Raw genomic sequence first — 27,973 nt, forward strand, 5'->3', positions numbered from 1 at the left:
GCCAAACAGCTTTGTGCCCATTCTTATGCCATTCCTGGTCTATCTCAAGTCCTCTTGAAAAGCCAAGTGATGTTTTCTCTGCTTCCCTCTCTGTACCACCGCCCAGATCAAACACCTGCTTCTCTCCAAGGTCAAAGATGGGGGAGTGGAGATTCAATTCAGAGCAAAATGAATATTCAGAGGAGCCACAACTCTAACCAACCCCAGTGCCAATGAGATATAGACAGGGCATGCTCTCGACACAAAGTCTACCCACTCTGCTGAGCATGTGCAGGGGTCAGCTCTTTCCATGGTGCAGGCCAGTGTCCTGTCTTGGCGTGTTAGTCACATGCATGTGTGAGCACGGTCCCTGCTGGGGGCCACGTGTGTGCGTGCATGTTCCTGTGTGTGCTGTGGGCAGCATGCCAGGTCCACTGCAAGGCGTGTGCGCCGCGACGCGCGGGGCTGCTGCCTGTAGCTCGTTAGCGGGGGAGGGGGACTTGTGAAACTAGACCCTGGTTATTAGCAATGCATTAGGCTCGGGCAGCTGGCCAGGTGGGAGGGACTCCGGACTCTGTCAGGGAGCATGGGAGCGTGTGTGCAGCCTTTGTGGGGGCCAGGCTCGAAACCCCCGGACAGACGCCCAGGAATCGAATTACGAACTTTAAAGGCCAGATGGCAGAAGGGCATGTGGGGATGGATCTGGAGCCTGGTGGACGTGTTAGCAGCACAGGTTGACCCTCGGGAGCCAGTCTGGTTGTCCCACAGAACTCTCTCTGAGTCCCAGCCCTAGCCCACAGGCCTCATGGGGCACACAGAACACCTGTAACCCTACGGAGCCAGAGCTCTCAACGTGAGGATCCTAAGTTAGCCTCAAATCCCCACTTCCTCCCAGAGCTTTTCTATCAGAGCTTGACTTGTGTCCCTGACCATAAATTGCCCCCATGCTGACATCTGCCCACCCCTTGGTCCCCACCTTAGGTCACCTCTGGCCCCATAAGCTTAAGCTAACCCCTAAGTAAGACCTGACTTTGGAGCACTGACGTTCATAACGGCCTGAACTCACACCCTTGGACCAAGCTAGACCACATTACTTGATCCTTACCCTTTAGGCTCAGCTGTGAATCCCTGAGGACAGAGGCTGTCCTGCCTGTGGGGTCCAGCAAAAGCCCAAGGTCTGGACCAGAGCAGAGAGAGAGAGCCAGAGATGAAGACAGGAAAAACAGTGCCCACTCTGCCATCTCTACTACTACTCTAGACACAAAGACATGTATGTTCCCACTGCTTTAGTGGGGGCACTGGGAACCCCTCAGGATCTTGACTCAAGACGCCTCACTTGGCTCCATCCATCCTTCAAGTCTTCCTCTGAGTTTCCCCTTCCAGAAAGCCTCCCTTACTTCTCTCAGGATCCCACTGGAGCTACTACCACCTAGGATATGGGAACCTCCCAGTCAGCATGGCTCTGATCGTAGCCCCAGGAGCTGAGCTGGGCAGGGCAGAGCAGGGCAGGGTACTCACATGCTGCCACTGGTCCAGAATGAGGGGTCGGTAGCGTAGGAAGAACTTGAGTGGAAAGGATTCAGGGTCAGGCCAAGTTGAAGGGGTCTGCCAGGTCACCTCCAGCCGGCGAGGGTTGCTAGGCACAGGCCGGGCCACCACGTTTTCTGGAGGGTCTGGCTTCACTGTTCAGAACACACAGCTTCATTACCATAATGATCTCTGGGATCAAGCTGGCTTCGTCAGTCCCAGCCAGCATATTGACCTATCTCCAGGTGTTGCCATCATCATCATCTTCTCACGGCCACCAGTAACAACCATCTCATTACATCTGCCTCTGACATCTCCATCACCACCAATGACTATCACGATAAGATGCTGTCATCAGCTCCTGGTATTTAAAATTCCATCCCATCCTTCATGCCTCATCCACATGATGATTGGCTCCTTGGTAACTAAGCCAGTGAGATGTTCCAACATTACAACCGTCACCTCAATCATCCCCTCCTTCACCAGCATTACACATTGTTCAAAGTCAGGTTCATCTTCTCAACCCTTCCAGTTCCGTGGCCTCCCCTGGAAGGGTCTCAAGCTCTGTGGTTTAAAGTTAAAAGGCAGTCCACATGTGCTTGTGAAGAGTGCATCTAAGAGCCCAGGTTATGTCAGAGTCCTGGTGGGGACCCAACCATGGGAGCAGAGGATGAGGACGGGGCAGGCGGGATATGGCTGGGATGGCACAGGATGAGTCAAAAGGTGTGCCTGGAATGGGGTAAAGGACAACACACAGAGGCCTGACTGAGATGAGACAGGGGGTCTGATGGAGTTAGAGCAGGGCCAAGCAACGGGATGGGAGAGCAGGCAGAGAGTGGATCAGGCTGGGATGGGACAAGAGGAGGCTGAAGGGTCTGCCTGGAATGGGGAAGGGGCAGGCAGAGGGTCTGGCTGGGATATGGGTGGGGGAGGGCAGTATCTGTCACAGTCCTGTCTCCTGTTCTGACACCTCATTCATCACAGGCCGTAAGGAAGCCATTAGTGGGGGGGGGGGGGGGGGGGTGGGGGGGGAGGCTGCAGCTGCGTAAGGGTCTGGCCCAGCCTGCCCCTCCTCCCCACCCACAGGCTCTGGGAGCCAAAGAGACGCTGGGAAGAGCTGCTGAAGATGTGTCTCAGGCCATACAGGTAGGCAACACTCATGTTCACAGGTAGAGATGTACAGTTTACCAACGTCATACACACATTTGGGATACACACTAAGCACCTCCACCCAGGAGTGGTACACACTCCCAGTCACAGGGGTGAGTGCAACACAGAAGGTAACCCCACCCTGGACCACGCACCGATGGTGAACTCGTCGAAGGTGATGGCTGTGGCGTTGGAGCCCAGGGCATTGCTGACACTTATGGAGACCTTGTACTTGACGGTGGAGAACAGGTGCACGTAGCGGATATGGCAGCGGTTCTTGAGGGCTGGGTCCTTCTCACAGACCATAATTTTGGAGCCATGCCTGCAGAGGGGCGGGGCTCGGGTACCATTACCAACATTGAGGGGCAGGAGGGGCAGAGACTGAGGGGAGGTCAAGCCCATGGCTGGGATGGGCTGAGGTACCGGTAGTGGGGTCAGGTGTGAGGCCAGAGGTCAGGGTTGGGACTGGATCAAAGGCACAGCTACTCACAACACAGTGACGTTGAAGGTGTTGGGGATGTAGGTGGGGGTGGGCAGGTGCCAGGTGCAGTAGAAGCCTTTGGGGTAAGTGTTGGAACGACAGCTGAGCACAGGCTCCCGAGGCGGCACTAAGGGTGAGGACAGCACCATTAGGGCACCACTGGAACCTCCAGTCCCCTGCCGTAGTGTGGGGACAGGTGGGGCCCAGAACCTTAGCTCACCCCATCCCCCGAACCCATCAGCAATGCCAGAGGGGGGGGTGCTGTCAGCAAGGGTCTGAGGCTTCCCAGGCCACAGAGAGCCAGATGTTTAATTAAAGAAAAACAAGGGCTATGTGGAGAGGGATTCCCCCCCCCCACCTGCTCTATAGAGGCAGGATCTTCGGAGAGCAGGGGGGCTGCAGGCCTCAGCTCATCAATCATAGGATGGAGGGGCTGTCTGAAAGGACAGGCCCCACATATCCTTCCATACTGCATCCATTCCCAGAGGCTAACAGGCCTTAGCAGGCACATGTGACAGAGTCCAGGGAGGGCCTCGGCTGAGTCTGGTTGCAGGGTGCACTTCCTGGAGAAGACACCCCAGGTGGGTCACTTGGTGGTGAAAGTTTCAGGAAGCCCTCAGGAAAGACTAAGAGGCACAGAGGCCTGGTGGCCACACAGGAAGCGAGCACTGGGCGCCTGTTCACAAGCATGTAGGTGTGCACATCTGAGTCTGTGGACACTCGTGTAGAGGCGTTTCTATGTATTACATGAATCAGTGACCACCAGTCACAGTGTGGGTACACAGGAAGGCCTCTGTGTGGATGTGGCGCTCAGAGTTGGTGCTCCTGGATGACTGTGTACATGCACATGCCTGTTGAGAGGAAGCAGCGGTATACACCTCATCCCAGCCCCATCTCCAGCTTCCATCACAGAGCCTTTAAGAAGCCTTTTACAGGAGCTCTGGTGGCCTAGGGGCAAGAAGGAGCACTGCAATCCCGAAGGCACACACTTCTAATCCACCAGACTCTCCGCTGGAGAAGGATGGGCAGTCTCCTCTCGTGCCAGTCATATCTGACTTGATGGCACACAACAAGGGAGGGAAAAAAGAAGCCTTTTACATGTTGAAAAGGGAGCTCTGGTGGCTTAGTGGTAAACTGCGCTGCCAACCCAATGGCATGTGGTTCGAATTCACCAACTAACTATAAGTCATTTCCGACTCAATGGTCCCTAACAAGTTAATGGCTAAGGGAGTTATGGTGGCATAGTCCCTGATGAGTGGCACTCCTAACCCAAATCCACCAGTGACTCCAAAGGAGAAAGATGGGCATTTCCTCCTGTTGCAGTTTAAGCCTTGGAAACAGGGTGGAGGGTCAAAAACTGGCTCAATGGCAGTGAGTTTTAGGTGGTTTTGTTTGCTTGTTTTTTACATGCTAAGTGGCTTGAATAGGGAAAGATGGGCACCTGCCTGGTTCATACAGCAAAGATGAGCTGGAACTAACCCTCACGACACACTCAGGAAGTCCTTTCTGCTGTCCAGCCACACTCATTTTGCTGCTGTGAGCACTTAGGCCAGCTGTCCCACCCTCAGGCATTGGGCAAGGCGTGAGGACAGGCGGCTCAGGTTCCTGGAAGGAGGCAACTTCTGTGATCTGACCCAGGCAAGGAATGTCCGTCCACAGCTCCAGGGACACCGACACCTCCCTCCTGTGCCCCCCACCTCCTGCCTGACAGGTGGACAGGAAATGGGAGGGGGTAGTTCAGTAATCCAGGGACAGTGAAGGAGAGTGCGTGTCTATGCTTGTAGGGTGGCCATGGTGACAAGCTGGGAACTGTGGGCTTTCGTATGCAGTGTGCACATGACTGTGTTAATGTGTGACTGTGTGGACATGGCTGCTATGTGTGAAGCTGTAGAGGGAGGAGTCTGAGACGGTGGGGGCAAGTGGGCATCAGAAAAGTGTGGGTGTAGCAGGTGAAATGGGCAGTGCTGTGGGCGGAGGTGGCCCCACACATGGGCTTGCACAGGAGAGCAGGGGGCCTGTGCCCACTGCTCTGCTCTCTTTCTCGTGAAGTCTTCCTGGCCCTGTGGCCACCTTGTGTCTGTTCCAGGTTCACACTGCATGCCTCTCCTGTCCCATCTCTATCTGCTCAGGGCCACAGAAGCATGGGGGCGGGGTGGGGGGCGGCCAAGGACACAGGAAGTGCCTTGTGGGGGCCTGTGGGCCAGGCTGGAGTTGGCAGCTGCCCCAGGAGGAAAGGACATTCCGAGGTCGGCTGAGAAGGCTCCACTCCCCCTCCTGCCCGCTACCGCCCCAACCCCAGCTTCAAAGGAGAAGGGCGCTGGGGGGGGAGGGGGGAGGGACTAAAGCCTGCAGAGTCAGCGCCCTGCCACCTTGGACTCTTGAGAGGGCAGAGCGGGCCATGGCACTAGGCTCATGGCCCCCTCCCCCGACCAGTCTCCTCCTTCCCCCCTCTGACTGTCCTCCCCCCTTGAACCAGCCTCCTCCTCCCAACCTTCCCCTGAAACCAGTTCCCCTCCCTGACTGGGCAGTGCATAGGGGTCTGAGGGGCCAGGCAGGGGCTTTGTCTGTCATCTGGCTACTCTGGCCTGGCCCTGGGCCCTGAGCAGGGAAGGGCTTGGGTTTCCTGACAGGGACCAGGTTTCTCAGAGGAAAAAGGAGGAAAGAAAAACAAAGAAAAGGAAGAAAAGGAGTGACTTGTTGCAGCTGGAGCCCAGCTGAGGGACTGGGTGGGCGGAGGTGGGGGTGCTGTGAGAGACCAAGTGTGAGATTGTGGGACAGTGTGTGACTGGGAGGCCTGTTGTGAGAGTGTTTCTGACTGGGAAGCTATGTTGTATGGAGCTGAGAGGCTGACTGTGAGCAAGTGAAAGGCTGTGAGGCTTCGCATGTGGGACCAAGCTTGTCGTCGTATGGCATGAGGCCGTGTGTGACCGACCGCCGGCTTTTTGCCCTGTGACTTAGTATGTGGCTATTTGATTGAGAGATGGTGTGAGGCTATACAGTGAAGTGTTTTGTGAGACAAAGTGTGACAATGTGTGTCAAACACCTGGTGACAACTGGACTACACATGTGAGATACTGCGTAGAAGCTGCAGTCTGAGTATGTTTTCAAACTGTGGGTGTGGGAAGGTGCCCAGAATTCCAAGCGTGTTCACACGTGTAAGCTGAACACTGTGTGTGAGAACGCGCTGACAGGGAGAATGAACATGAGCTGATATCCATCCACGTCCCACTCTGGCTTTACACATGTGCTCCTGGGTGCCCAGTCAGCCTGAACCACCCTTATGGGGGTTCCAGATATGCCCAAGTGACCGTGTCATCAGGGCATCCCTGGTCCCACACAGGGCTGTGTGTGCGTGTGCATGCATGCGTGTGCCCCCACTGGCCCTGGGTTTGTTTGTTTTCCTCCTAATTGGCTTGTTTTTCCATGTCCAGCCCACCAAACCGCATGTTTTTCCTCTCATCTCGCCAGCCCGCCTGGGCTGGAGCCCCCGGCACGCACGAGGCCTGCCCGCCGGCCCAGCGAGGAGGAGGGGCAGGCTGCCCACAGCGCTGGCCAGGCTCAGGCCGGGCGGGGCTGGGTGACCCAGCTCCAGGCCCTGCCCAGGCCCCACCCACACTCCTCCTCCTGCCTGGCACTCAAGGCCCATGGCCTGGCCCAACCTTATCTCCTGGCATCTCATAAGGCACCTAACTTCCGTGCCCCCCTCTCACCTCCCACCTCCCACCCGTCTCCTCTTCCCAGGCACCTTTTCTACCCTCAGCCCTCCTACTCATCTTCCCTCCCCAGCCGAACAAGGATAAGGGGAAAGTAGGGCTGGCCTAGGGGGTCTGGGGTTTCACTTTCTGATCATCAAATACAGACTTCTAAAAGCTGGACAAGGGGCAGTCCATCTAAAAGAGAATTTTAATCTCTCCCTTGCTTTAGCTTAAAAATCCAAATAATACTGCATCAGCAGTGTTCAGTAAACAAAAAGATGCTACAAAAGGACTGTGGGATTCTGTTTCCTAACCTGGGGCTCTTTTCAAAATCTTGGGTAAGAGATTCCTTAGGGTTTTGTTTGTGAGGATTCATTTGAGGGCAGGAAGGCAGTTGAGGAGGGAGCTCATGGAGGGACCTGCCTAATGAAGACTCAACAAAATTCCGCTGCTGGATTCCCTTGAAATAGACACAAAGGCTGTGTGTGTGTGTAGGATGCAGACAACATGTATTGGTCTGATCAACAAATCAAGGTAACTTTGTCCTGTTCTGAGAGCTGGTAAGAAGGATCATTTGAGTATTGCCATGCTCAGTCCCTTGTTACTAATATAAAGTGACTGAGACAATCATGATTAATAACCCCTGTTCCTCTGACCAGGTCTTTAGAAGGAAATAAGGGAATGATAAGTATCTGATCCTAATGCTACAGCCAAGTCACAGGCAGCCCTCCTCTAACAAACAGGCCCTGCGGGAGTGGTAGCACTATGAATAAAAGGTCTTGTCACCAAAGGGCAACTGTGGGCATGTCCTGCGGGTGCGGACATTACTTCAAGTCCCCCCCTCCATGGCCTCCCAAAGAAGATCAAGTCAATTCATCAGAAATTGGGAATTTGCCACCAGCTTTGTCCACTCTGAGGACTCGAGGTCTAAACTGAGATGAGGCCTGAATGTCCAGTGCCAGGCTGGCCTCAGAATTCTTCCATTGGACTCAATAAATGGTCTTTTCCCCTCAAGGCCCAAGGCTAAGCATAGTATTCCACTTCTGATGGACTCTGGGGTTGATAAGCTAGCAATGACATTCTTGGGCTGGTCCTGCATTTCTCAAGCTGTCCAATAGGGGTCATTCCACCCTTGGCCTGCAACTAAGAGTTTCAACTATGAACGCTACCTCTCCATTCTAAACATACACAAGGTGGGGAAAGGTACATTTTTTTCTTTATGTACCATCATTCTTTTAATGTTTCAGGACAAATAAAATGTCATATGGTTATCTGATAAAATACGATGGAACACTTCACAAACTTGCGTGTGACCCTTGCGTAGGGGCCATGCTAATCTTTGAATTGCTCCGATTTTAGTGTGTGTGCTGCCAAAGCAAGCACGGGAAAGGTACATTCTTACCAAGACATATTTTCACCTCTTTCCTCACCCCAGTGGTGAACCAAAGGTTTTCTGTGAGGGACTCCTGAGTAACTTTTCAGTCTACTATTTCACACTGTTCTCCAAACCAGTCTCCCAGCAATGGGGTTAGAGGGGAAGGGCCTGCACCCCATTTCCTCAGCTTATCTGGTAGGTCCCAAGGAGCAAAGAAACTAGCTCTGGCCAACAGGATAAATCACATCCAAATGAGAGGAGGCCAGAGGATCTGGTTCAAGCAGAATTAAAAAACCAAAAAAAACCACACCCACCAAAAAACCAAACTAAACTAGATTCTGTTTTGAGAATATCTACTCTGTTGGTGAGTTTCCGTGGATGAACCCACTGCCACTGAACTCTTGATGACCTTCTGTTGGGTTTCTGAGGCTGTAAATCTTAACAGAAAGAGAATGCCCATTTTTCTCCCAAAGAGCCACTAGTGGATTTGAACCACCAAACGTGTGGGTTAGCTGCACTACAGACTACACTCTTCCTCCTCCTGGAGCTCCTAGCTCTGCCTGAGATGCAGGTATCTGCCCAGATGTTGAAGAGTGTGGCTTCAGGACTGTCCTCCTGTGTGGTCCTTAGCATGGAACAAGGCAACTTCTCCACCAAACCTTTTCCTCCAAAGCCCACTCATGCGGTCTTCCCAAGTGCTCCTGCTGTTCCTTCTCACTGTGGCTTATTTCTCCCCATCCACTCCTTTTACAGTGATGGTCTTTAGTATTCTTATCTCTTCACCCCAATCTCTCCATTTGGCCATTTCACTCTCCTCCATTGTCTTGATGCTGCCCCTCAAAGCCCCATCGCTAGCCCAGACTTTTTGCGGGCCCCGTGTCTTAGATCCACCAGTTCCTAGTTCTCCAAGAACCCTGACCCAACATGTCTGGGGCAATCTTGGTGGTGTGCAGAGTCCTCACCCCCCACTTCCTCCTGCCAGCTTCTGCAGTTATTTGCCTAAGAGCTTTTCTTTGGCTACCAAAGGCCACTCTGCCAGCTGAGGCATCAGGCCAAAAGTGCTGGGAAATTAAAGCACCCTCACCCCAGATGAATTCCTCGGCCACCACAGGCAGGAGTTAGTGTATGAATACCCCAACTCCTCAGCCCCCCCACCCCTCAGATTACCCTGTGGTGCATAAGCTGCATTAACTTCCCCGGAAATCCTTCAGTGTGTTAACCTCACCACGCAGAGGTAATGGTCTTGATGACTCACTCTTTATTGGCTATTTTAACTTCCTTTTTCTGTGTCCTTTAGCATTCCCTTAGGGTGTACCCCTCACCTGCCAAATAAATTACTTGCATATAAATTCTCAAGGTCTGCTTCTAGGGAAATCCTACCTAAGCAGATCTCACCAGCTTGTCCTCCACATTAACCCTCTAGCTTGTCCCTAAGTATTGGCACCAATTGCTGACTTAGCTCCTCCTCCTCTCTGCCTTCCCGTCTTCCCACCTCCACGCCATCACTAACCTCTAGGGATCCACTTCCCTCCTCTCAACTCTGACTCCATGGCCTGATCCCAGGTCCTAATATCTCTCCTGGATCCCAGATGCAACCTCCTTCCTGTTCTTCCTGTCCTGGTTTTATCTAATTCCTCTCTCCACTGTAGTGAGAGGGATCTTCTCACTGCATGATCCTGACCCTCCTTGGCACTTCCTAGCATCCAGGATCATGAGGTACCTCTGCCCTCTCCTGGGACCCCCCTCATTTACCCCAAGTGGCCTTTCTATGCCCAGCCAGTCCAGAGGTCTATATTCACATTCAGCTTTCTGCCAGAAATGCTGTCTCCAATATGCATTCCAAACCTCCAACTTTCCACGTGACTCTTATTCCAGGAAACCTGCCTTCTTCCAGGGGCATCCTACAATGCTCAGTCTATACTTGCATAACAGCTCTGGTAGCCTTCTAACAGCTCTGGTAGCCTTCTATGTTACATACCTTACTGTTAACAGAAAGGTTAGTGGTTCAAATCCACCAGTTGCTCCATGGGAGAAAGATGGGAGTCTCCTCCCAGAAAGATTTACAGCCTTGGACACTTGATGAAGGGTTGCTATGAGTGGTATCATCTGGATGGCCGTGGACATACCTGCATAACCCACATCCACACACTTCTCTCCTTAAGGCCATTATGGCCAGTGCCTGGGAAAGCAGATACTGACCGCTCCAGCTCAGAGCTATGATCCCACCAGGCCCCAGATGGGTCATATCTTGCCCGCTTTTCTCTGTCTTGCCATAGGAAGCAAGATCTCAGGGGGGTACAACAGGTGGATGAATGTTCACAGGTCTCAGCTCAAGAGATCAGAAAAGCAGTCTAAGATGAGGTCAAAGGACAATGGTCAGGGAACAACAGGCACTTCCCCACCACATCCCTACCCACAGGAAGGGTATTTGGTTGGGGCCAGGGTTCTGGCAGGAAGTCAGAAGAGGGGTAAAAGGGCAGCACTCACAGCCCACATGTAGCAGGACTTGGTGGCGCAGGTGCCAGGAGTCACGGTGGAAGCAGGCGTAGAGACCACTGTGGCCCAGTTCCAGGCCATGAAGCACGAGCTGGGAGCCGTTGAGCAGGTCGGGTGTCAGGTCTGTCCCATTCACTCGCCACGTCACTGCTGCATCCCAGCTGGCGGTTCCACAGGGCAGCGTCACATCTGAACCCAGGCGCTCGTATTGCACGTGGGGTGCCTCTGTATGGGCAGGGGGCAAAGGACAGAAGGCACAGGTCACAGCCCCTGTCCAGCTCCCCCAAGTGACGTTTGTGAGATGAGGGCCTGGGAGAGCGTGTGAGAGTCTGGTCAGGCTCCAGAGATGAGCAAGTGTGCAAAACTGTGATGGAACCAGAGTGCTGTAGTATAAGAAGGTCTCCAACTATGAGCATGTGTTTGTGAATGGGCAATCTTTGTGTGTGTTAGTGTGGAGTGCTAGGAAGGGTCAGATCTCAGTGAAAACCCATTTCACCTCCAGTCATTGGGTCCTTTAAAAGTTTTCCTGACCCTTGTGACCCTAATTTCTTGCCACTGACATCTGTCACCAGTCAAGCTGGAGCTCAGGGGCGCCCTCTCTATCTCCTCCACCTCTTTTTCCTCCTCACCCTGGTCTCTTTCCATTCTGTTTCTCTGTGCCCATTTCCCTCCCTAGTAGTTTCTCTCTCTTCCACTCTGCCTACCCCTGAGAGCCTTTTTTCTCCTCCCCGACCATCCCAGGCTTGGGCGGCGGCGGCGGCAGCAGCAGCAGCAGCAGCAGCAGCAGCAGCAGCAGCAGCAGAGGAAAGTGGGCAGATCCAGGGCAAGAACCCCAGGGAACTACTGGCAGCTGTCAACCTCCTGAGGCAGGAACGGCACAGGCTGGGTGGGGGTGCTGGGATTGAGAGAGCACATTGACCATTCCTTCCTTGACCCCAGGAGGAGCCTGTCAGAGCCAAGAGCAGCCCCCAGTCCTGGCCTCGGCAACCCAGGCGTGATGGACTGAACCCAGGAGACTGGAGATGGAAGGGTGGGAGGGAGCACCTGTCGAGGAGGGAGTCAGCAGGGACTGAGATAGTCAGAGGCTCAGATCCACAGTCAACTAGCAAGGGCAGGAAGGCAGCGCCTGGAAGATACCAATCCTGAGACCCCTTGTCATTCCCCTCATTTTGCTCCCCAAGCCTGAAAGGACAGATGCTTCCCTGGTTGTGGCCAGAGGCCAGAGCCAGAGCTGCAGTGGGAGGGTGGGAGAGGGGAAAGAAGGGGAGTGGGGGGGTCTGCGGGATCCCTCGTTAACACTCGCTCACATCTCCCCTCCAGAGAGCCACCCCGCTGAGTTGGGGGATTTTCAGAGGCGATTCCTGTTAACGAGCCAATTAAGTTGGGCCAGTGGCCTCTTAATTAGACTTGTTAACACCACCAGGTCTGCAGGGGGTGGGGAATCCCTCTCAGCCATCCAGCTCCCCCTCCCCTCTCCAAAGCCCCCTCCCCAGTCTGGCTTTTTCCCTGTGCAGGAACATCTGTCCCTGTTTGGCGCTTCTGTCGCCCTCCTTATGCTGGGGTCTCTCCAGGTCTCTGGATCTCTCTTCCGCTCGCCTGTCTCTGTCTTGCCCCTCTCGGAGCCTCTCTGTCCCCTTTGGAGGAGGAGGGGGAAAGCAGGGAACCTGGCCAGCCCTGACCACTCTTCTGTGGGGCCTGGGACCAGCCGAGCAGAGGATGAACGGGCGGAAGGGCGGCGGCTGGGGGCCGTGGAGGCCACAGCTGTGAGGCTGAACCAGAGACTGATGGGGGCCTCCCCTGACCAGAGGCCCAGTGTCCGAGGCTCAGGCCACAGAACCCCCCTCCACGAGCTCCAGCCACTTGAGCCCCCATCTAGCCTCCCTTCCAAAAACCTGGAGCTTCCAGGAAACATGCCAAGCCCCTCTCCCTGCATCACAACCCGCGCACCCCCCCCCAGCAGAGACACTGCATCCAGCTGCCTGAGGAGGCTGAAAACTGACCGCTGCAAAGGAGGAGTGGCTATCATGGTCCCAGGGGCAACACATCAACACTGACCAACAGCTTAGGAGGAACACTGACCCAGCACGGGACGTTTAATGCATGTCTGTCCATAAGAGAAAGAAACCATGACCCAACAACATAGCAAATGCAATAGACAGTGGACAGCTTGTCCCCACCACACCTTAGCCTCCTCACAAAGGAAATGAGAACACAACCCGCCAACAATGACAGTCCGACAGTGTTAGGGCAGGATGGGAGGGGGGGAAACGTGACAACATGACAGATGACAGCTACAGGCCACAGGCTGAGGCGGAGGGGGCAACGTGCCATGACAATCACACAGCATCAGCTCTGCCTACAGTAACACAACAGCAGCAACAAGCACGGTCAAGCAACAGCTCCAAAGATGGCAGTGATTTAATCCTTTGTCTCTGGACAGCTCTCCTCCCGCCCTGTAGGTGCCCCTACTGATGGGCTGTCCATTTCAGAAATTAAATCAAGCAGCAGGAGGAGGACCGGGTTCTTGGCCCTGACGCAGTGACAAATGCTCCAAAGGAATCAGCTGTGAAAAGGTTGTTAGAAGCCAGGATGAGAGACAGAGACAGGATGAGGTCATGGACACCGAGAACACAGAGGGACAGAGCTGACGGCTCCCTCACACCTGCGCACACAGGCTCACATGGGGACCACATGCCGGAAACAGTCCCCCCACCCTGACATCCGAACGAAGCAGCTACACACTGCCGCACATGCAGGAAGGTCATCCACAAACAACAAGCATGCACAGGACAGTCATCGACAAGGTCACAGTCACACATGAGTTCACAGTCACAAAGGGACGCTGTCTCAATTCAGGGATAGACACACCTGCTGGGAGATCACCAGCAGGCACTGGAAGGGCACTGTCACCTGGAGGCACGAGTACCTGTGAGAACAGCCTCACACACAAGGGGGCGACTGAGCAAGGACATGACACGTACAGGTGTGCAAGGTGGACTCAAACAAACAACATAGCCCCACCCCGGACGTGCAGTGTCACATATGGGACAGAGCCCACAAGGACACAACCAGGTAGAGACAAACTCTAATGGGGGCTCAATCCCACAGAAACACAGTCTCGTGTCTAATGCACAAGGTTAGGCTCAAACACAAGGGCAGAGCCTCACATGCTCAGGGACTCATGGCCTTGGTCACATGTAGCCCTGCCTCTGCACACAAGCATTCACCCAGGCAGAGGCCAGGCCAACGGCAAAGCCACCAGCAGGCCCTGGGCAGGTGTGGTCAGCATAGGAGCCCAGGGCAGATCCACTGTAGAGAAGCCTGTTGGCCCTTGTGGTCAATGTGGGGAAGAAGCCTTGAGGGTGCCAATCATACTCTCTGGGTCATGAGGTTGGTCTTCCAGGGAGGCAACCATGTGAGCCCTAATCCACTGTGCTCCTTGAACACCTGGCTTTGACGAGAGGCAGAACTCATTAGAGAGGGTGTGCTCTGTGCTTGGACCCCAGAGATACCTCCGAGCAGGACCCAAGCAAGGGGGATATCTCCCCCACTTAGAGCTTTGCTGCAGAATTCCAAGTTCTGATTTTATGTTGATATGGTCATTTGAGGTGCAATGGGAGGGCTGAGGCTCAGATAAAGTTCCTCTGTTGAGGTGCAGCTCCTTGCCCTGGGGGCTGTGGGAAAGACACAACGCTCACTGGACAAATGAGGAAAAAAGGATACAGACTGGCCCTGAGCAAGCCCTCCCTCCTCCAGCTACCCCAGCCCATTGACCTGTCGCCTCCTTCTGTTTTCCCTCCCACATCTTGTTTTCAGGTCTCTATTTTCCCTCCTAAAAATAGGCAATGCTTCAAGAAATTTCCTGTCATTTTTGCAAATTCCTAAAGCATTCTGCTTTTTTTTATTAACCTAATGGTGGCACCTCTCTGGTGGTTTGAATCTATCTGTGGCTCTTCATGAAAAAGATGAGCCGACTCCTCGCACATGATCACAGCCTCTGAAAACCTACCAGGAGGGCAGCCAGCTATGGGTTGGTTCCAACCCAGCAGCAATGAGGGAAGGAGTGATCCTTCCTCCAAGAGGAGGCTGAGGACAGAAGGGGACTGATGTCTCCTTCCAGTACCTTCAATTGTGCTCTCCGTACACACTTCCAGAAAGTACCACTGCACAACCTACACCCAGTCACTCTTCCTATCCACCTGCACCCTGCACTAAACCTGGTGGAAAGAGACACCATCAGCATGTGATTACCAAACTGTGACTGTTGGGGACTTCTGGTGAGACCACACCAGTGGGCCATGCTGGAGGGCAGTGTCCTGATGGCCGCTCGTCCCTTTGGGATTCATGTGTGACCATGCCGGTGTGTTTCCTGGAGGGTGTGAGTGTGCACCTGTGCTGGTCAGGGCTCAGGCCCTCAAGCACTCACCCTGTGGACTGTGTCTCTGGGCGTAGACGACCGCAGCAGCAGCAGCAGCAAGCACAGCACAGCAGGCCCACGGGACAGAAGCAGCCATCTGTTGGGAGAAATGGGGGCAGAGGAGCGGGCAGGATCAGCTCAGGCAGAGTTGCCTTGGGAACCCCCTCTGTAGGCAAGACTGGAAAGCCCCAGCCCTAGGGTCAGGGCACCGGGACCTCAAATGCCTTTCTTAATGGGGCCTGGGATCCTCTTTCAAGAGGTAGAAAGCAACATTATTGGCATCCATCGGCAAAGGTTTAGATAGACAGCAGAAGGCAACCTGCGTGGTTTGCTGTTCGATAAGGCTGCTGGCTGGAGGATGTAGTCAACTGCAGATCAGTTATAGAATGTTGGTGATGCCAAGGCCATTTAAAAAAAAAAATAAAGGCAAAAACCAGCTCTACTGGTGAGGTTAGCTAATTAGCTATAAACATCACAAACTGAAAGGGGAATGTTTTAACTTAATTAGAGACATGTACTTCTCCAAATTGCCTTGAATGGGAGGCCCCCTGCCTGAAACCTGGATGCTGAGGAGCCCCTCAGCTCTGTCCCGCCCCACAATGAGCTTTGCCAATGGACTCCGGGAAAGTCCAGGCAGCAGGGTACCAAGGCAGTGGGGCCATGGGATTCAGGGCAGAGGCGACTCCTGCTTTCCTAAATACCAATAATCAAGAGAAGTAGGAGGGATCTGCAAATCTATGTCCCCTCAGGAATGACAGCCCCTCCTTCACCCCAGTCCAGCCAATGTCCACAGTATCTTCACGCACACATGGAGGTGCACAGGCCATGTTCCCAGAAACCAGGCTGGATCTGGTGGCCCTACCTGTTAATCCTGGTTCCTGGAATGAGCCTAACAAGTCATACACACACACACACACACACACACACACACACACACACACACACACGCACACGCATGTACTCACACATGGGTATATAGGAACAACTGCTACAGAATAGGCCCCAATTGTGAGCCACTCCACACTCTAGTCTGAAGAGAAAGAACTTGTCAGCCAGACAGAAGCTAAGATCCCAAGAGGGGCAGAGCCAGACACAATCAGGACAATGTCAGAGACACAGATGCACAGAAAAGACACTGGACAGAGACACTTCTCCAAACACCACAGAAGCCCAAAGAAAGCTCCACACACAGGTGAAGATGTGACGGGAATGCTAGGAGAGCCACTGCCAGATCAAACCAAAGAAATGGGCAGATATAACCTGAGGGAGACACAGCCAGACAAACGATAAGAGGACAGTTGTTGCTCTTGTTGCTATATACCATGGAGTTGGAACCAACTCAGAGCCGAGTCTCCAGCAGGTTTTCAGAGGCAGTAAATCACATGGGAGGAGACTGGCCATCTTTCTCCCTCGCAGTAGTTGGTGGATTTGAACCATGTACCTTTAGGTTGGCAGCGTGCAGCTTCTAACCACCAGGCCACAAGAGCTCTCTAAGACAGCTGAGACACTACCAAACAGCCTGTAAGAAACACTGTAGAAAGTTCTGCCTCACACAACCAGACACACCACCAGAGAAAGAAAGAAGAACAGCCAGAAAAGCCATCAGAGACGCAGCCAGAGAGCTAGAGACACTGTCAGAAACACTGCCAGAGGAACTGTCAGACACACAGGCAGAGAAATACCAGAGAAGCTGATAGACGCAAACAGGCGTACACCCAAAAAACAGCTAGAGAAATAGCCAGATGCTTGGGCAGGAAGGATCTGTACTGAAAACGCTGCCAGAGACACTGTCAGAGACACAGTCAGATTCACTGTCAGGGACACAGCCAGAGACACTGTCAGAAATACTGCCAGACACACAGCCAGAGACATACTGCCAGATACATCCAGGGAAACAGTTCGAGACGTTGCAGACACAGCGTTAGCTGAGGAGAGAGACCTGTGGGTGTGAATGTGTGTAGAACCGGGTTTTTTCTGGAAGCTGATGGGCAAGGTGGTGGACGGAGAGAATCTGCCTTTGGATTTCTGTCTGGGCAAAGGGTCCTGCTCACCCTGTACCCACACACAGCGCTCACTAGGCGAATTCCCCACGTAAACCTGGTTTCCCTCCAGTCACAACTACTGGTGTCCGATGCCCCTTCAGGCACACAGCTTTCCCTGTGCCTTTTCAGGCATCAATGACTCTCCCACAGCAGTGACTCCTGGGCCTGAGCTGCCTCATCCTGGCCCCTTCTGACCTCAGCCACTCCCCCATCTTCAGCTAGTCCTCAGGCCCAGGAGCTTAGGACAATGGGAGAAGTCCTCCAGCCATGAGGCAGGAGAGCCAGGGCATGAACCCAGGACTGTCTGAATTCAGAGTTGGTGCTGCAGAAAAGATAAAGAAGGGGGGGCTAGAGGCCTATCTGTCCACCACCTTGACCCCTGCCAGCAGCCCTCAGCCCCTCCCGGTCTCTGCCATCTGTCTATCCCTTCCTCCTCACAGGAAGATATGCCACCTCACTGCCAGGCCCACTGCCCACCACATGGCAGCACAGCCAGGGTCTGTAGAGCCAGAGGGGCACACAGAGCATTCGAGGTGAGGTCATAGGATGGGAGACCGTTTAGGGAAGAAGTGGGAAGGGTTGCCCTCCAGCTCTTTCTGGGTCCTAGACAGATGGGACAGGTGAGGGGATGGCCAGGCATGGCTGTGCAAGCATCCAACACACACACACATACACACATACACACTCTCAGGCCCCTGCAGGGGGAGGGGGTGGCTTCTTCATCAAAGTCGCCTCCATCAGCCCGATGAGTTACTGTAAGGGCCGGGCCCTGGGCCAACGGGGCTGCAGCCATGGGAGACAAGAGCTGCTGAGAGCGCTGCGGAGGGTGGGGGAGGGGGCACCAAACAGACACTGCAGGGTTGGGGGTGCCCAGAGAAGGGAGAAACCTAGAGAGGGGGGACAGGGGGAAGGAAGGAGGGAGAGGCATCAGTGGGGACCTGGAGGGACAGAGAGAAACAGAGAGGAGAAACAGAGAGAGAAGAGACACGGGGGGAGAGATGGAAATGTGGGAGATGGGCAGAGACTCAAGGGCAGGCAGGAGAGGACCCAGAGAGAACAGCAAAGACATCCCCGCCCCCCGCCCCCCCCCCCGCAGGGCCACTCTGCAGCATCGCTCTAAGTCCACAGAGCCCCTGCAATGGGAGGGGGTGTGAGTGCTAGGGCCTGGGGGGGCTATCAGCTTCTCCCTGAGGATCCAGGAGCTGAGTCCCCATGGGGTTAGGTAAGATACCGTCTCAGCCCTCCTGAAAAGCTCCAAGACAGTTTTACTCTCCCTTCCCTTAAAATCTCAACTGGACCCCATTCCCCAGGTAGGTAAACTGAGGCCAAGGCATCCAGGACACACCACTGGCTTGCCCTAGCTCACCTCAGGCCACTCATCCAAGGCCAAAGAACATTTTTCCCAGGAATTTTCCAATTCCACGCCCCACAGCTCTGGAATGCAAACCAACCCTGCTCCTCACAGCCCCCACCCCAGGGAGCCAGCCTGAGCCTCTGGCCCCGGCACAAAATGAAAAAGGAAAGGAGACATCCTATTAGGAAGAAAGGCGCTCAGTGCCAGCAACCCCTGAGTGCTCCGCCACTACAGGGACCCAAGAGCTCTCCCGACCCTGAACCCACAGTGCCATCCTTATATACACCCAGGTGACAAATCAGAGACAAATCCTGGAGTTCCAGCTTACTGCCATTGTCCCACTGCGGCACAAAGATGCTATCACACAGTGAAAACACTACCCAGTAAAAATAACAGTTACACGAGTGACAATGACACTTTGGAATGTTGAGTCACCAGGGTGGCAGTGATGCAGTGAATGGCAGTTACATAAAACAGCAGCAACAAACAGGCCCATGATACCTGTTGACAATGACAAGGTCACAGTGACAGTCACCTCAGGGTCAAAGACAAGAACAAAGGTGTCAGTCGTATAGAGCGACATCCCCTGGGATATCAATACACAGAGACAGTGACACAGTCAGACTGACCAGCCGTGGTCCATCATAATACTGACGTCCATGGAGACTGGCAGTCACTAGCAGTGACAATATCATACAGGAATAGACCGTAGATCACAGAGCTCATTTTCCAAGCTTTTGAGTCAGACTTAGAATCAAGGAACAGGTCTTCTCTTTGCAGCCCCAGAATTTCTGGGCCCAGCTCCCCATCCCCTACTTCAGTCTAGCTGAGGGTAGAAACTACAGGAAGAGAGAGAGACATTAGCTTTGGATGTTACCCATGAAGAATCAGAAAGCCATCTGAGTACATGAGCCTATTTCTCTGAGGAATTTCTGTCAGAACCAGATTTAGGTCAAGCACACGGACTGGTCCTCAGCTGCAATTGTGGGTGAATGCTGGTCTGCAATGGTATGTCCTGAGCTTCAAACTGCTGGTTGGCTTAAGTACAGTAAGGCAGGTAGTCTTAATCTGGGCTGGACAGTGACTGGGCAGGGAGCTCCCAGGAAATGGCTTCAAAGCAAAGTTACTATCACATCTCCACCCCAAAGTGGAGAAATTTTGATTCAAAGAAGTTCACAGGCTTAGTCATCCTGGGGGGTCAGGACAGGTTCTGGAACATTCCAACTGACAGAGGGCATCTGGCCTGGACAGGGCCAAGATGATACCAACACAGCTTCTAGTCCTCCCTTGACAATCACAGAGCCCAGAATCCCACCATGTGAGGGGAAAAGGCATTCTGTCCTGGGACCTTGTCCCTCCCTCCTTAGCAATCCTAAAGTGCCCGTCCTAGAAATAAGGCAGGAGCACAAGATGCAGTCTGGACCAACTGTTTGAAAGGCCTGAGGACATCAGAGCTCTGAGACCTGCAAGAGAGGTAAGGCAGAGCCAGAGCAAAGATGAGAGACATATAAGCTTGGAGATGGAGAAAGAAAATGAGGTACACTGCAGAGGCACAGCCAGGGACAAGGACGCACACTGGGCAGACAGGAACAGCACCGGCCTAGTGGGAGCGTTGGAGAGACAGTCAGGGTGGGCGGGAAGCTCCAGGAGAGGGAGGAGGGGCTCAGAGGCCCCCAGATCCCACCAGGCCTAGGCAGCCTGGACAGCGTGGGCGGTGGGGGCGGGGGCAGAGGCCTGAGCAGTCCAGAGACTGGGGGGGGGGCTAGGAGGGAGGCCTGGCCCCTGGCAGCTGGCCCAGCAGGCCCCCCACCAGGGAGGGGGTGGGCCCGGGTCAGGGGCCAGCTCCTTGGCGGGGTGGGCTGGGCTGGGGCCGCCGGCTGGCCTCGGACTCCTACTCCCTGTGGCGTCTCTACCTCCTGTCTCTCCCAAAGTCTCTCATCCCTGGCGCTTGCTTCCTTCCTTCCTTCCTTCTCTCTGAATCTAACTGTGACTCTTCTCTCAGCTCCCACCCCTGAGGGGTGCAAAGGACCCAGAGCCATGCCTGGTTGCAGGGGTCAAGCCTTAATCTCTTCATGGGTACCACATTCCCACCCATTCTGAGGCCACTAAGCACTGGAGGTTCAGTGCTCAAAGGAGGGACCTCACCTAAGCACAAGCCCCCTCCTTTCCCCTTAGAAGGGGGCAGGATAAGCTGAGCAGGAGGGGGCAGGAGGGAGGCAGGGGGAGTGGTCCCCAGCTCGAGCTGCTGGCTGAGATTGTGGAAAAGGAGGCGGCCCTATTGACCGAGTTAGGGGGTGGGTATCCGCACCTGCTGCTATGACCTCCACAGCCGGAGATGGGGGCCTGGGGGTGCGGGGGACAAGATTCCGATGGATTTTGGCAGCAACTTAGACTCTCGAGTGTTCAAACCACCCCCAACCTCCTTTACCATGGGAACCCTTAGATCACACACGGAGATCAGCATGTGTGTGCCCCCAATGCACGTGTGGACAGGCGTGTTGTGGGGGAGTCTGGGGCCCAGAGTGGAGGGCCTGGCTGAGCAGTTGGGGAGATATTCTGGGAAGGCAGGACCAGCCTGTGCCCACATGTGCCATCCTGCTCAGGGCCAGGTTGCCGCCTGTGACCTGCCATGGGCCACATTACACATACATGCAGGCCTATGCCTGGCAGCCCTCTAAGTACAGGGGCCTGCATTTTTTGCCCAAGTCATCTGGTTCAATCCTAGCCTCTCAATGGGAAGAAAAAGAGGGGTAGCTAAGTTTATAATCTTCTTTTGGGCACAGAGGTGCAGGAGAGTGTCACAGAATCTGAGGCACAAGTGCCAATTGCTCATCCTCAAACCTCAATGACCCTTCAGGAGAAATGCCCTACCACCCAGGAAAGGCCCAGCCGCCAGTTGGTTTCCATCTGCAGGGAGAGAGGCTGCTCCTCACAGAGGGACAGAATGCTCCAGCAGGAGGTCAGACAGCTGAAAGAACTCCATACAAGGTGGAGGATGGGCACAGCACCAGGGGTGACTGACACTTCAGTCAGGGGACATGGAAGGGGTTCCAAGAGATCAGAAGGGGCCCAGAGAGCTTCTGCAGGGTCCTCTCGAGAGACCAAAGGATGGACGGTCCAGACGTGGACACTGGTATAAAGACCTTCTTGCTTCCATATCTCTCACTAAACTCCACCCCCAGTGCCATCCCTACTGTGGTATGACACACCCTCAACTACATACACAGACACCATATGCATGTAAGCTCTCACTCTCTCTCACACACACATACACAGAGGAAGAGGGACACACAGTACATACATCCAAAACATTGTTCCATAACAAAACCAAAAACGGTCTCTCCAACAGAGACAGGGTTGATTTAGGGGAACCAAAGAAGCTTTGGCTGTCTTCATGCAAGTACCCTGTTCTCCCTGCTCCCCAAAGCGAGCGCGCGCGCACACACACAAACCCCATGAATACTCTACACACACATACACCACAAATACGACTTCTTATTGATGGAAAAAAACAAACCAAAACGACTTCTGAGGAACCTTCTGGTGGCAGGGCAAGAGCAAGCCATCCTCTCTCCCCCTTCCGCTGCCCTCCTCACAGTGGGGAGCCAGAGCAGTCTGTTCCTGACGGGTAAACAGAGGAGTGAGTACACACGCACACTCAAAAACACATACCAGCACCCTGGCTCACTTCACCCCCAGGCGCAGCACAAACTCTCACTACCACCCAGCAGAACTTCCCTAAACCCCCCTCACACAGGCACTGCTTCACAACACACCCCAGCAGCCTCTCACCAAAGCTGGCATTCAGAGTAGACCATCACGGCTACTTAACACAACCTCCCACATGGACACCCGCTGCTACAGCCTTGAACATGCTGGTGTGTGCACACGTGCATTACATCTCTCTCTAATGCGCGTGCGCGCGCGTGCTCACACACACACACACACACACACACACACACACACACACTCCCTTCTACACATTCACTCAGAACAGTCATGGTCTCACATATGGATACCATCACACACTCAGAGAAGTCAATCTTCCCCACCAACATTATCACACACCTCCTGAAACCCACAATCTCCCCAGTCAGCCCCACAGCTGAGAGTGGAGAATACACTCTTCCACACTATCACACATTAAAAGTGGTCCTATCTTGCTGGAACCTCAAGCTGCATTTGGGGGGAGGGGGTAAAAGGCGCCCCAAGTCAGGAAGGGAAAGAGAAAAGGACATGTTGCCAGCCCCTTAAAAGATGCCTATTTTCTAAATAGTTCCTGTCTCCCCTGATGCACTGGGAAAAGGAGGAAGAGCTAGAAAGGCCCAGAAAACATCCCACTCTCAAGGTCTCCCCTTCTCTCCCCTTCTTCTCCAGGATGGGAATGGTAACAGCTTTCTGTGTAGCTTCCTGCTGTGTGATCCCAGGCCTCTCTGAGATCTCTCTGTGTCCACAGCGGCCTAAAGGGCATTCATATGTTAAGCCTGGTGACAGGAGGGGGGAGGGGAGGGAGGCACAGGAGGGGAGGAGGAAGCAGGCCCTGAGCCTCAGCCTTGACCTGCCAAAGCCCTGTCATCACTTGTCAAGCCCAAAGAGAGTAAGGGCCTGACACCAAGCAGCAGACTAGTAGAAGTGGAGGGCTGGAGAGCGAGAGGGGGAGGCTGCCCTCACTAACCACTGAGGACTACACTCCTAAGGTGTCTTTGGACCCTACAGCCCCAGTGCCTCACCCCAGGGCCCCCTGGAAGCTGTGCTGCAGTCCAGGCAGAATGAAATCCAGGCTGCGTTGGCCAGGCCCCAACCAGGGAACTGGCAATGTTGTTGACATCTTCACCACTTGCCACTCCAGGTATAGTTAGGCCCCCCGAAGCCCCATCCTAAAGGGAGCCTGACAAGGCTTTATGGGAGCCTGGCAGGCAGGCCAAGCACTGGGCAGCAGGGCCTAAGGAAATAGGCAGGGCAATCCCCTAAAGCGAGGTGACAGGGACTTAGGGAAATCAGGCAGTTGGTATGAAAGAAATCAGGCAGCTGAATCTAAGGAAACCAGGGATGGGATGGGGGGCAGGAGCACTGGGCAGCAGGGCCTTAGGAAATCAGTTAATGGGGTCCAGAAGAAAGGTAGTGGCAAAACAGAACCCGGTAATATGGGTTAAAGTCAGTTAAGAGGTGAAGACAAATGAAGCCAGCCAGATAGACAAGAGCAAATGAAAGCAGGCAAGAGGCCTGTGCACCACACACACGTGTGAGCATCAAGATGATTCCTCTCACAGCAGCCCTACAGAGCAGCATAGAACCATCCTCTAAGCTTTCCAAGGTTGTAATCTCTATGGAGATGGACTGCCACATCTTATCTCTCCCAGAACAGCTAGTGAGTTTGGACCTCCAACCTTTACAATATCCAAACTCTTAACCACTTAGCCAAGGCTCCTAAGAGTGCTCTCCTGCCCCCCAGGCAGGAAGAACCAAAAGATACCAGGAGCTCATCCCGTGTCTAGATGTCACCCTCACACCCTGGGCCTCTCAGTAGCCCCCTCACACCCAGCCGGTGGTCCCCTCCCCCTGACCGCTGAACACATCCAAAGCCCCCTCTCCTCCAAGAAGCCTGGTCTGTTTGCAGCCAATGGGCCCCAGCCCCATCCCTGGGACCTCAGGAAGTCCCAGTCCCTCCCACCGGCTGCAGAGCAGGGGGGATTGGAGGGAGAAAGAGAGCAGAAGAGAGACAGCTTGGCAGAGGGAGAGCGCCGAGCAGCCGCGGGGGGCGGAGGCCGAGAAAGGAGCGGGAAGCCGAGGCGGGCTGGCGGGCGAGCGGGGCGGGGGCGTCGCGGCGGCGGAGGGGGACCGGAGCCCCGGCCCGCGGCTGCGCGCCCACTGACCTGGGTCCCCGCGCAGGCGCCTGGCGCTGCCTCCGGTGCTCCGTGGGTCCACCCGGCGGCCCGCAGGCATCGGGCCCGGGCGGCAGGAGCCCGAGTCCCGCGCGTCCCGGCTAGCGGGCAGGCGAGGGACCGGAGCTGGCCCGGGAGACCCAGCCGCGCCGCGAGCTAGGCAGGAGAGCGGCGGCCGGGCGGAGGGAGGAAGGCGCGCGCCGCGAGCAAACGAGCGAGCGAGGGACGGCATGCAGTGAGGTCATCCTTTGAATCTAATTGTCTGAGTCAGGAGGAGATGTGGCACTTGATGCTTCGGGAGGGGTGGGGGAAGGGTCCCTCTAAGCTCTGGGACCCCGGCCCCTTCCTCACACCCGAGGGCAGCTGGGACCTCCCACCTCCGCCCCCCCTGGCCTGGCATATCAAGTCCCTCCGGCCGCCGCGAGCCTACCTCTGCTGCCTCAGGGCTGAGCTCTGCTGCCTAGGGGTATCAGTCCCAGCTCTGAATCACCTTCCTACTTTCTAAGAGTGACTGAGAACCTCGTGGCCAGACCCAGGTCAGCTTCCTGCATATGCTGGATGGTAAGGGGCAGTCCTCAACCCACACCAGGTGCTGGCATCTACCCTCAGGGTAAAGGGAGAGGTTCCACCACCTTCCAAGATACTTTCGTGCACCTTTGAAGTCCGCCTCCTTGAGATCTGCTCTTAATTCACCTGCTGAACTTAGAATTTGGGGGATATGAATCCCAGGCTCACCTTCCTACTCCAGTAATGATAATGCAAGCTCACTCAATCCTGTAGTTACTTTCTGCACTTGAGGAGGAGAGGTATAAAACCCCCCAAATAACCCTGAGTATTCTCATTTTGCACACTCAATCCCCCATCAAGAAAGGCGGGAGCAGGCCAGGCTCCTGAGACCCGAGGGGAGCACCCAGAGAACCAGGCTACTCAGATGGTATAGAGGGTATACCAGCAGCTGGGCTGGGCCTTAGGCCTGTTGAGTGTGTGCACCGCCATGCAAGCACAGATAAGCACACACGTGCACACACTGCACACGGGGGGGGGGGGAACGGACAACTGGGGATGCTTACACAGAGGGCCACACACCCCTCCCTCCACCCCCGTGGGGGAGGGGTGATAAATATTTAAGGGGCTTTTAGCTCTGAAGGGGCTGACGCTGGGGGAGGGAGGGGGATCCACGCTGCCTGATTAATGGGGTTACGGGCTTGGATCAATCCATCTGCCCGCTGCTCCCTCCTCCCCCCTCCTCCCTCCCTCCGCCTAATGCGCTTTATCAGGAGACGCTTTTCTGACTTGGCAGCGTCGGGCGTTTTAAATAGACCCATTTAGAGCAGGGGTTGGGGGGGGAGAGATAGAGGGGGAGGGAGACAGAGATTGAGACAGGCTAGGAGACAGAGATGAATTGCAGAGAGAGAGAGACAGGCTCTGGAAGAGAGAGACAGTGAGGGGAGAGATTGAGAGAGTACAGAGACATGAACATAAGAGACTGAGGGTGAGACTTCCCCCAGAGACTGAGATTGGAGGAGAGGGTAAGCGGAGGTCTAAGGAAAGCTGGAAGGCCAAAGGATAAAAACAAACAAATAAACAAAAAGAGACAGAGAGAGAGAAGGAGCCACCCGCAGTGGGGAGAGACCCAAGCAGAGGCTCTGCAAGGGCTGAGCGCTAGCTAGCCTAGGAGACAGCAGATATCTTTTATTTCCAAAAACAGTTTTTCATCCACTTTGTTAAATTAAAAAGCTGTTTTTAAAGTGGTGGTGGAGGTGCTTCTGGGGGAGGGCGGACAGAACTGCCAAGTCCTCCCTCCCCAGCGGCCTCAGGCTCAGCCCCCACAGAAGCTGCCTCAGCCTGAGCCCCAAGTGTTCTGCAGCTCCCCTGCTCCCTCTGATCCACTGGGATTCTTTGGGACAGGGTCAGGGCATCTGAGCTACTGTTCCCTGGCAGGAAGTTCTTCCTGCTGTCTGGCTTTAGTCCTTCCTGCTACAGGGACCCCATTTTCCAGTCTGAGCACTAGCCTTTGGAAAGAGAGAGAATGGGAAGGGGGTGGGACACAGGGGATCCTCATAGCCCAGTAGCCCACTTCCCCAGGTAGCCTTCAGGTGTGTGCCTCCTTAAGTAGTACCCGATATTGGTCACATGTATTTCTTAGCCCCATCTGAAGTGAATTTCCATCAGATACCCTGCCCTATGTCCTGGGGTCCTCTGAACACAATGAGGTGGAAGTTAACTTTCCATAACCCTCTGGGGCCTTCTCTGCTTCTTCAGGTCCCCAACCCCATCTTTACTCTCTTTTCCAGCCAAGAATCACCCTAGGGCACCCCATCCTCAACAACACCCCAGTCCTAATACTGAAGGGTCAGCGCCCCCCTGCCCCCAGGCTGGGAAAATGGCCAGTCTGTTTGGGAGCTGAGATGAAAAGCCCAGGCCGGCCTTTGTGGGCCTCTGGCGGGTTCTGGACAATAGGCCCTTCCGTTCCGCTTCAGTGCCTCGATTTCTTAGACGCCCCCACCCCCAGGGCTGCCAATCCAGGGGCCTTGCCTGTCCTGAATGAGAGGCTGAGAGAGTCAGGCCCTGCCCCACAGCTGGCCCAGGAAACTTTCCGACTCTTCATCTCACTTCATCTAAGCCCCCTTCTCCTGCCCCCTCTGAGTCAAGCCAGAGATGCTTCAGAGACAAGAGAGGGGGGCCTAAAGACATGGGGACAGAAATACCCTACCCTACCCTACCCTACCCAGGGGCCAGCACCCTTTGAGCAGAACCTGGTTCCCTGCTCTGGCTTTGCCCTTAGCTATGTGACTGTGGGTAAGTCTTCCCCTTTCTGCATCCATCCTGTCTGTGGCCATGCAAAGTCCCAATCAGATGAGCCATTTCAAAACCACAAGAGGAAGGAGGAACAGAAAGAAGATATCTCAAGTCTCCTCTCATCTAAAGCTTCATGGCACCTGCTTCTTATCCTGAAATGAAATTTCCCTCTTGGGGCCCCAGCTCCTACCTCTTCACCACTGACCACACACCAAGGGCATCAATGTCCTCCTCCACACCAAACTCTTCCTGGGGCTTTCCGATCCAAGGGGTGGAGTGAAGCAACAAGGTCGGATTCTGGAAGGGCAAAGGGCACAAATCAGAGGTCATAGAGGAGGCACAGACCTCGGTCCAAGTCAGAGTGCATTCCGTACTCACAGCCCTTCTGTGAAATGTGGAGACCGAGGCAGGCAGCAGATCAGTATCTGAAGAGGAAAAGTTAAGAGCAGCCCAGATACAGGGTCAACATCTTGACATCACACACAGAGACACACAGACAAACCAAAATCTCCTAACAACTAGTTCAGTTACAGGCTCTTTCACATCACACACATTCTCACACACATAGGGGCAGAGAGAAACTGGGCCACAGGCAATGGATAAACACCCAGGCCATACCATCCCCATGCTTCTCCTCTTTACCACCACGGTTTACTCATCATCTGTTACATGCCAGGACCTGGGCTCAGCATTTAGTATGCCCTATCTTATTTAATGTTCTCTATGAGGTAGGGTCTATTAATATTCCCATTTGACAGCTGAGAAAACTGAGATTCT

The 27,973-nt window shown here is 54.4% G+C and overlaps 1 protein-coding gene across 1 annotated transcript in view; it reads right to left on the bottom strand.

The window, feature by feature from the left end:
• CNTFR (ciliary neurotrophic factor receptor) overlaps positions 1 to 27,973 on the bottom strand; it is a 38,335-nt gene that overhangs the window by 2,929 nt on the left and 7,433 nt on the right. The window contains exons 2-6 of the mRNA XM_006898516.1: positions 15,129 to 15,216; positions 10,694 to 10,927; positions 3,146 to 3,263; positions 2,811 to 2,977; positions 1,498 to 1,661 (exon numbers count right to left, since the gene is read on the bottom strand). Of these exons, the coding sequence (XP_006898578.1) occupies positions 1,498 to 1,661; positions 2,811 to 2,977; positions 3,146 to 3,263; positions 10,694 to 10,927; positions 15,129 to 15,216 (771 nt within the window). The remainder of the gene's footprint in view (positions 1 to 1,497; positions 1,662 to 2,810; positions 2,978 to 3,145; positions 3,264 to 10,693; positions 10,928 to 15,128; positions 15,217 to 27,973) is intronic.

This window comes from Elephantulus edwardii, unplaced genomic scaffold, assembly GCF_000299155.1.
Source record: "Elephantulus edwardii isolate Elephantulus edwardi_28Jun2011 unplaced genomic scaffold, EleEdw1.0 scaffold00232, whole genome shotgun sequence".
NCBI lineage: Eukaryota > Metazoa > Chordata > Mammalia > Macroscelidea > Macroscelididae > Elephantulus > Elephantulus edwardii.